We start from the raw sequence: 9,108 nt of genomic DNA on the forward strand, positions 1-9,108 counted from the left end.
GGGGCGGGGGGTGGGGTGGGGGGAGAGGGAGCAGAGAGACAGATGTGGGCAGAGAGGTGTTAGTGCTCAGGGATGGGCAGCCAGGGCCCCGGGGGCAGTGGGGCTGTGCATGCGGTTATTCAGTTTCATGCAGAGGGGGTGACAAGTGGTGGAGTGGGTGTGCAGACCACCTCCACACACACACTTCTGTCATCAGATCCAGAGGGCTCAGGGCAGGGGCACTCACCAGCCCTTCTACACATGGCGACCAGGGCCTCATCAGGTCCTGGCACACTGAAGGCCACTCTGAGCACCACCCCCTCATGCCCTCCAGGGGACATCACTGCTGGGAGCACAGGTAGACCCACCTTTCAAAGCCACTGGCTAGGCCAGCGCAAACAGCACAGCACTCCCTCCTCTAGGTGACTGCCCCTCCCCAGTCCAGGCTGGACCCTGCTTCTCAGCCTGCAGCCAGGGGACGGGAGGGGAGGGCTGGCCCTGACTCCTCTGACTGACTCCTGGGCAATGCAAGTCTTTCTCTGAGTCTAGAGCCTTCAATACCCGCCCCCCACCAGGGCCCAAGCTGGATGCCTGGCCAGGACTGGTCCCTCTCTCCTCTGGCATGCAGACTTACCTTGGCACCTGGCATCAGCAGAGCCCTCTGCGGGGGTCCTGGGCGTTCGGGGGGACCAGACTGGGCTGCCCTGAACATGGAGAAAGGCAAGGAGAGAGAGGGCCCAGCCTCAGACCCTGTTCTCCACCCATTTGCAGCCTTTGAGTGGGGTTAACCCTTTGTGGCCCCTTGGAGCACGGTGTAGGCCAAATCAGAAGTGGGAAGGGGAAGCTGATCAGCCTGAGGGAGGGCCCCACTTCAGCACTGGGGCTCCTGGAGAGAAATGATCCTAGCACCCCAGCTTCCCCACTTGGGTCTACATGTGAGGTGAAGGGTTACGGGGCACATGTAAGGAAGGGAGATGTGTGTGGGGTGTGGTCTGGGGGGCTTGGGTTCAGAATCAGGTGTCAGGGGCTGCCCAAGGGCGGGGGTGGGGCTCCAGAGCTGTTGTCCTTAACAGAGATGTGGAGAAAGCTAGTAGTGGGGAGGCTGGTACCTGTATTGGCAGCTGGGTCCCTTAAGCTGGCAGAGTCTCTGGCGTAGGCGGGCACGGTGCCAGTAGCTGGCACCAAGCAGCACCAGGACCAGCAACAACAGGAGGCTGAGGGGCAGCCCTGTGGTCAGGGAGCTGGTTGCTGTGGGTGAAGGCAGGTTTGAAGGTGGGCAGGGCTAAGAACTCTACACCCAGGAAGAGGTGGGGGGGCAGGGAGGTCAGGTGATCAGAGAAGGTGAAGGGGTCAGGGGTCACACAGAGGCAGGGAATCGGCAGCGAAGGGGTCAGAAAAAGAGGGGCGGTGAAGGATGCCGTCTCAGCTGCCCCTGTCCCCCACCTCATGCTACCTCTGATGTGGGTGGTGCAGTCTGGGGGCGCCCAACCCTCCTCACAGTGGCAGCGTCTGTTGCTGTCGCAGACCTAGGAGGTACAGGTTGAACAGTGAGGAGCTGTGCCCTCTGGGGCCGTGTTTCCCTGTCCCCAGCTTTGCAAGATCTCAGATGTCCGCAACTGGAAGGCGTGCTGAGAATGATAGTGTGGAGGGCGCCAGCGTTCTGGAGAGAGAGACTCTTTATCTGGGCCAGAGAAAATTAGATTGAACTCACATTGTGAGTGCCTTCTATCTGCCAGGCACTGTGCTAGAAGCTTCCATACTCATCTCATGTGCCCCCAGGAAGTGGGTACTATTATTATGCCCGTTAGTTAGAGGAGGAAGCTGAGCTCAGAGAGGTTAATAACCTGCCCCGGATCCAACAGTTAAGATGTGGTAGAGCATGGATTAGAACCCAGGTGTGTCTGTTTCCAAAGCCCACCATTCTCTTCCTTCCCAGAGGCTCCCTGCTCCCCTTTCACCTCCCCCCATGCCAACTCACCCCATGCCCATGGCATTTGCTTCGACATTCCTGTGTCCCCAGGATCTCCACCGGTTGGCATTGATGGTCGACGCACACCTGCCCGATGGCGAGAGAAGAGCAAAGATCACCTTCTCAGGAGCTTTACTGGCACTGGGAGGCCAACACAAACGAAGCCCACCCCGCTTTTACAGATGGGGAAACCAAGGCTCAGAGGATGACGGGACTCTGCTCCATCTGAAGTGAGAATCTGAACTCCCCCCGGAGCCTGCACCTTCTTCACCGGTGGCTAGTGAGGCCTGGGCGCTGCCTGCAGCATCCAGATATCCCTCCCCACCTGGTGCTGCCCGCCTAGGCTGCTCACCAGGCCGGGGCCACAGGCTGTGCCAGGCAGAGTCATCAGGGGCTGGGCCACGTCGTTGCCCAGGTCCAGGTGTACCCAGCTACAGTTCAGTTCCAGCTGGGTCCCGTTGGCTTCCAGCATCTCCCAGTGAAGATCCCGGGCTGAGCCCAGCAGAGGCTGGGCCCTCCCTCCCTGGCACTGGAGCTGCCCACAAACGGCATCTCTGGGGTTAGGGAGGAGGTGTAGGGTAAGTGGGGGCAGAGCCAAGACTCCCACAAACCCAGAGGAGGAGCCAGGTTCCCTCACTTACCTAGGGGCACAGGACACATAGCTGCCATCGGGGCTGCGCCCACAGCTCCCAAAGGCGTCCCCCCGAGTGTTGGCAGTAAGGAGGCAAAGTGGCGCGGCGGGCTGGGCCCCAGGCCCCCAGAGAGCCTGGCACTGCTGGGCATAGGAGGTACAGCGTCCTTGCATGCACACAGCCTGTCCACCAGCACACGGCTCACCGTCCCCCAGGCTGACATCAGGGGGGCACTGGGAGCTGTCTCCTGGGCAGAACTCGGGCAAGTCGCAGTCACCTCTGGTAGAGCGGCACTGCCAGCTGGCCGGGCGCAGCTGTGGAGGGTGGGTAAGCATCAATGTGGGTGCTGGGCCAATCCAGCCAGGCCCTGGGAGTCAGAATGACCTTTTCCACACTGGCCCTTGGCAGGTGGGCTCTGGGCGGCCAGTCCAGTCTGTGCCCACCTGGCAATTTTGACAACAGAGTCCATCGGACGCGCACTGTGCCCCTGGCCTCAGCTGGCAGGTGAAGTAATCACAGCAAGGATCAGTGCAGTCCTATGGGCAAGGGCACAGAGGGGCCGAGTGTCAGAGCAGGCTGGGCCTGAGAGCATGCCCTAACCCCCTCCCAGAGCCTGAACCCAAAAGGATGCACACAGCGAATGAAGACCAGAGCCCAACAATCTATGTGCAGTCCCCGCAGACGGGGAGGTGGGGAGAGGGGTTCCTGAGGCTTGGAGACGGCTGATGAGCCAGGGTGAGGGCACAGAAGTGAGTGGGGCAAGGCTCTGGGTGAGGGGCTCACATCTGGGAAGCCACAGTCACACTGCTCGCCGGGCTCCACCAACATATTTCCGCAGACACTGGCCGTAGAGGGCAGACCGGAGAGCCGTTCAAAGAGGCAGCTGCCCATCCCACCCAGGAGGGCTTTTTCCAGGGCCTGTCGGCTGCAGTTGCTGAAGTTCAGGCCTGGCAGGAAGCTGGCGATGGCGGCAAGGAAGGTTGGGGCTGCGGACGGCTCCCTGCCCCCTGCCCCCCGCCCTCTCCATCCTGCAGTTACTCACTCTGTTGAGGCCTCCATGATGCAGCTCTTGGCTGGGGCTGGACCTGGACAGGGGCAGCTATTCCCAGGTGAGTCATGGCCCAGGCCTAGGCTGTGGCCCAACTCGTGGGCTATTGAGGAGGCGACTCCCAGGATGCTTGTGGAGTGGTCCTGTCATTGGGGAGGGGATACCCCAGGTCCAGCACCAGCCTGACTGCTCCTCTTCTCTCCTCATCTGACCTCTTGGGCACTGAGCAAGCACCGCCTCCCTCCTTAAGTGCTTCTAAAGTAGAAGAGCCCAGGCCTGGGTGGCAGGAAACCCGGGTTCTAGCTCACCTCTGTTACCCCTCTGTAACTATATGGCCCTGGGAGAGCACCTTTGTTCTTTGGGCCTCAGCTACCTCCTCCGCCCCCAAGAAATGGGAAGAGCTCATAGGTGAAGACACGAATGGGCGGGCCACAGGCGGAGGGTATCCTGACAGCAGAGGCCACGTCATGCACCCTGGCCCTCTATACCCTCAGCTTTGGGGTTGGTAACTTTGCTGGGGGTTTCAGCAGATACATGGTACCGCATTTGGGAGGAGCTGAACGGGAATGGGGAGGAGACGTGGAAATAGCTCACCATGTTCACACCTCCTGAGAATTCAGGAGAACAGATGGAGTTCTGAATGGCCATGCCCACCATGGGCCCGGAGAATGAAGTGGCACTGCGGGATTGAGAGGGCGAAGGTTAGGCCCCAAAGCCAAGGTGGCCGGAGCTTCAGGGCCTCAGGTAGGGAGCTGGGATGTGAAATTTGCCAGGCCGGGGCAGGGCTGGAGCAGAGCTGGGCCCCGCTGGCTGAGCCTGGTGGGTCTTACGTCACCAGCTGGGCACTGTCGTGGGGCAACCGAGGCAGCAGGTCTGTCCGGCGCCAGCGGAGGAAGCTGTCTAGTGTGACACCTGGGTGCTGGCTTATCTCTATCAGGTCACGCTGGGTCCAGGCCTCCAGGCCCACGAGCGCCACCCGGACATTCAGAGGCCTGAAGAACTGAAAGAGAAGTGGGGCTCAGGAGAGGGGTTCCCATGGTCGGGGGCCATAAGGACGCTGCTGGATCCCATACTCACTGTGTCCAGGAGGAGGGCCACTTCCAGGGTGCGGTTCAGCAGGCTCTGGAAGTCCCGGTACCTCTGGACCTGTGGGTCAAGAGAGGTGACCGTGAAAGGCAGCAGGGCAGGCAGAGGTCGGGGAGGACTTGCAGGGGTCAGCAGGCTCACCTCGGAACGGTCAGCCACAATCACCAGCTCAACAATCTTGGTCTCTGTCACCACGTCCCGCCTCCACTGTGGACAAGAGGAAGGCGCATCAGACACACCCACCACACCCCACCAGCAGCCGCGTAGGGCTGACCAGGCTGTGTCCACAACCACTGTGTGGTCAGACAAGAGAGTGAAGAGCCCATTTTACAGAGAACCTGAGAGGCCAGGGACTTGCCCAAGATAGACAAAGAAGAGGTTTAGAAGCTGGGAGTAGGGCCCTGCTTTTCCGGCTTCAAATTCAGTGCTTTTTCCAAATTAAAAAAGAATAACAGCCAACACCATCAAATACTTAACGTATGCCAGGCAGAGTTCTAAGCATTTACATATATATATGTATGTATATAGATTTATTTAATCTTCACAGTAATCTTATAAGGTAAGTAGTTTTATTATCCCCATTGAATAAATTAGGAAATTGGCTTCTTATTGCTTTATGATCAGTAACTATGTATTTGCTATATCCCAGTGAGAGCTCTCTGCATTTGGATCATAAGACAGATGAGGAGTTTGAGTCAAGTACCTGCATCCAAACCCTGGATATACCATTTATTAGTTGAATGGCCTTGGCCAAGTCACTTAACCTCTCTGAGCCACTTTTCTCACTAAAATAGAGCTACAGATGGCACCTACCTCCCAGGGTTGCTGGGATCAGTAAAGGAGATAATGTTCACAAAGTGCCTGGTACTGGGAAGTTGCTCCATTAGCAGGAGCAGTTGTTACTGTGAACAAATAGCTCTGAGGGCCCGGGGGCCAGCCCTGGGGACAACAGAAGCCCAGCCCTCCTGCCATTCATCCTCACCCGGAGAAGGTGACGCTGTCCCAGGGGCTGCTCTGGTGGAGCCTGAGTGGGCACAGATGCAGGCCAGCTCAGGGCACAAGTGTGGCCTGGCAGGAGGAGGTCTTGGAGCCGGGAGATAACAGGGGGACCCTGGAGGTCCCCAGGCCCCAGCTCCAGGGAGTAGCTTCTCTCTGGGGACAGGATCACCAAGCCCCTATGCAAAGATGCAGGAAGTCAAAACTTTTCAGCTCCATGCCTCGTTTACGCTCACTCTCTCCACCTTCGTGGAATTGACCCCTTGTACCTGAGCCCGGAGCAGGTGCAGACAGAGACCCAGGAGTCGGCGTGGCCCTGCACTTTTCCATGGTAGCAGCAGTTCTCCTACAGCAGAGAAACATGAGTGCCAACTGGAAGGCCAGGCCAAGGTTTGAGCCCAGGAGGCTAGCCTGTGGGTGAGGATAGGCAGTGTCCTCCCATTCTCCAGGGATGGCACCTTCCAGTCGCCCCTCTCCTTCTTCCCTCGGGCCAGAAACAGGGCACAAGATGACCTGACTCACCAGAGTGTGTCCCTCACTGACCACCCGGGTGCCATCAGGCTGGTACCACACCAGGGTTGGACGGCCTGAGACTAGCTCCCTGTGGAATGAAGAAGAAGGAGGGCAGTGCTCCCAGGGTGGTGCAGTCACAGCCTGAGACCTGGAGGCGGTAGAGGGGTGGCTGGGGGCTGGGCAATCCCTGCAAGCTTCCTGCTTCCCCTGGAGACGGCAGAGTATGGTGGTTGGGCCACAAACTCTGTCAGGCTATCTGGGTTCCAATCTAGTTTTCACCACCCACTAGCTATGTGACCTTGGGAGAGTTATTTAACCTCTCTGTGCCTTGACTTCTTCATATATGAGGCCGATAATAATACATCATAGTATCTACCTTATAGAGTTGTTATGAGGATTTAATGAGTTCAAGCTCTTAGTACCTGGTACATCGTGGATGCTATATAAGTTGTTAGCCATGTTATTGTTAATGTTACCACTATCATTATTACCTATTCTGTAGCAGCTCCAGGATGTGACTCTCACCATCCAACTCCAATTTGATCCGCAAAGCCTCAGGCAGACTGGTCTGTGGGCACCAGAGGGCATGTCACCTCCCTGGCCCTGTCTGAAACTCCTATCTTCTCTAACCAGAAAACCTCAGGCCCTTAGGAGAGTACCAATGATTAGATCATTGGTGGGGGGATCCTGAGGGAGGGGCCAGGAAGCCCTGCCTGGCCTGGGGTATTGTTCTGGGGGGTTGTGTGGGGAGGTCAAGGAAGGTATCCGAGCCGCCCCTTCTCGGCTTCCTGCCCAGAGAGGAAGCATCATGGAGGACCCAGTGCAGGCCCCAGCCCTTCCTCTGACTCAGCTTTAGAATTGGGAGGGGAGGGTGTTTGGTGAGGCCCTGACCCTCTCCAAGTCTCCCCACTGAAAAAGCTGACAACATGAGACCAAGAAAGCAAGTTTGGCCTCAGAATTTCCCAGTGGAGATGGAAGGGTTGGGTGGGGCTGAGGCAGACAGAAGTGTGTGCAGTGGGGAGAGCGAGATAAGTGAAGCCAGGTGCTGGGGTGCGGAGGGAGAGGCAGCCAGACCTGGGATGGCCATGCTACCGTGAGGTCCATTCACCCACTCCTCAGCCAGTCTTTGCCTGGAGACACCTGATTATTCAGGGTGGTGGGTGGTGCGGGTGTATTTCTTTATTCGAGGGGAGAGAGAGGCTCACCTGAAGTGCCTCTGCTAGGCTGAGCGTGAGGTTGTCCTGAAGGATCTGGGGCTCCGAAGACCCATTCAGGGCCCTCTCTGGCCTTGCCTGCTTCTCCTCAGTGCCACCTGCAAGGTTCCCAGGACACCCCAAGAGAGTGCTGAGAGAATCAGCACCACGGCTGGGGGTGGCTGGTGCCCTCTGACCCACCTGGCTCCCAGCACATCAAGGCCCTTCTCTGCTTGAAGGACCCCTGCATTGCATGCTGGGACTTAAAGAATACTAGAGGGAGGGGGCGGGGGCTTCTCTCCAATTTTTCCCTTTCATCCCACCAACCCATCCACAAGTCCCCAAAGAAAGTTCAGTTTGCCCAGTCTGTGGCCCCCCCTGTCCCCCTCAGGCCCATCCCAGGTTCTCACAGGGACCCTCCGCCTGTTCCTACCCGCTCCCAACCACCTCCGCCCAGGAACGCCCCCTCTCAGGACTGGGCGAAGACTTGTGGCCCGGTGCCCACTCACCCTCCCTTTCCTCACATCAGAGATGCCGGGAACGCCCATTTCTGGGTGAACATTGCAAACACCCCCCTCCCTAAATACCCCTCATGCCCAGTTAGGCACACCCGCTCCCCACAGCCTCCGCTTCCTCCCGGAGTCCGCCCCCCATCCCCACAATGGCCCTCTCTCCTCCGGACACTCCACCCCCGCCTGCCCTCTCGGCCCCCAGCCCAAGACAGCAGCGGGAAGTGAAAGTTCCAAGGAGGAGTTGGTGTCCCAGCCTCTTTCCTGGCCAATTCTCCCCACTCCTGGCTCCTCCCGGGCCCCCTCCCGTTCAGCCAGCTTTCTGGTGGCATCAGCACCAGGGTGAGGGGTGCCTGGCCGCTCAGGTCTGGGATGGGGGCCAGGAAGTATCCTCTTCGCCAAACCCTAGGAGACGTGCCTACTCGGCGCCCTGGCACCGGGTGGAACGGTCAGCTAGGCCCCAGAGGAGCGAAGACATCAGTCCTGGGGAGCAGAGACCCTCTACCGCGATCCTGATGGGGCGCTGGGCCAGGCCCTGCGGTGCCTGGTCCCGGAGCCTGAAAGTGTCCGCGGGGACTGCGCAGAGGATGACAGAGTAGGGGGCGCCGGCATCCCTCCTCCTTCCCTTCCCACTCCATCGCCCAGTCTCTGGGCTCTCGGCCCAGGACAGCCGACCAGGGCGGGCTGCACTCTGGTTGGGGTCTCCGGCCGACCCCAGGACCCCAGTGCTTCCCGACTTCCCTGCGCGTCCTCCCAGTCCGCCCCCCGGCCCACTGCTGGCAGGGTACTCACCTATATCTGGGAGCGGCCGGGAGGGCAGAGGGCTGCCCGCCCCCAGGAGCCCCAGGGCCCAGAGCAGCGCCAGCCGCATGGCAGCGGCGCCCGGGGTCGGGCGAGGGCAGCAGGTGCTGGGCGGAGTGCCGAGGAGCCGCGGCTGCCGGGTCTGCTTCGCTCACCTAGCGGCTCGGCGCAGCCACCAGGCCCCGCCCCGCCCCCTCCCACCCCCCAGAGCCAGGCTCCGCCCTCGGAAGGCCCCGCCCCCACCGCGCGCCGGGTCCCAAAGAGGCGTGGACCTAGCCCACGACTCCGACTCCCGCACGGCCAGCGCTGATCTGCACAGCGGCTTCCCGGCTACTGTGCAAAATAGGAGCCGAGGCCCGGTCCGACCGCCTTGGGAGCCGCG

General features: G+C 59.7%; 1 protein-coding gene across 5 annotated transcripts in view; it reads right to left on the reverse strand.

The window, feature by feature from the left end:
* Positions 1-8,898, reverse strand: part of ADAM15 (ADAM metallopeptidase domain 15) — a 10,328-nt gene extending 1,430 nt beyond the window's left edge. For 4 of the 5 annotated variants that reach the window (XM_024748295.1, XM_024748296.1, XM_024748294.1 and 1 more), the window contains exons 1-19: positions 8,718-8,886; positions 7,429-7,535; positions 6,715-6,791; positions 6,233-6,311; positions 5,980-6,056; positions 5,697-5,889; positions 4,856-4,921; positions 4,706-4,774; positions 4,459-4,628; positions 4,223-4,307; positions 3,623-3,771; positions 3,364-3,538; positions 3,024-3,116; positions 2,590-2,894; positions 2,301-2,502; positions 1,958-2,035; positions 1,433-1,505; positions 1,089-1,227; positions 614-683 (exon numbers count right to left, since the gene is read on the reverse strand). In XM_024748295.1, coding sequence (XP_024604063.1) covers positions 614-683; positions 1,089-1,227; positions 1,433-1,505; positions 1,958-2,035; positions 2,301-2,502; positions 2,590-2,894; positions 3,024-3,116; positions 3,364-3,538; positions 3,623-3,771; positions 4,223-4,307; positions 4,459-4,628; positions 4,706-4,774; positions 4,856-4,921; positions 5,697-5,889; positions 5,980-6,056; positions 6,233-6,311; positions 6,715-6,791; positions 7,429-7,535; positions 8,718-8,796 — 2,286 coding nt within the window. In that variant the 5' untranslated portion in view covers positions 8,797-8,886. Of the gene's footprint in view, positions 1-613; positions 684-1,088; positions 1,228-1,432; positions 1,506-1,957; positions 2,036-2,300; positions 2,503-2,589; positions 2,895-3,023; positions 3,117-3,363; positions 3,539-3,622; positions 3,772-4,222; positions 4,308-4,458; positions 4,629-4,705; positions 4,775-4,855; positions 4,922-5,696; positions 5,890-5,979; positions 6,057-6,232; positions 6,312-6,714; positions 6,792-7,428; positions 7,536-8,717 lie in introns of all 5 variants that reach the window. The other variant, XM_024748297.1, reaches the window with a different exon arrangement.
* Positions 8,899-9,108: the final 210 nt, after the last annotated feature.

Source organism: Neophocaena asiaeorientalis, unplaced genomic scaffold (assembly GCF_003031525.2).
Source record: "Neophocaena asiaeorientalis asiaeorientalis breed wild unplaced genomic scaffold, Neophocaena_asiaeorientalis_V1.1 scaffold76, whole genome shotgun sequence".
Taxonomy (NCBI): Eukaryota; Metazoa; Chordata; class Mammalia; order Artiodactyla; family Phocoenidae; genus Neophocaena; species Neophocaena asiaeorientalis.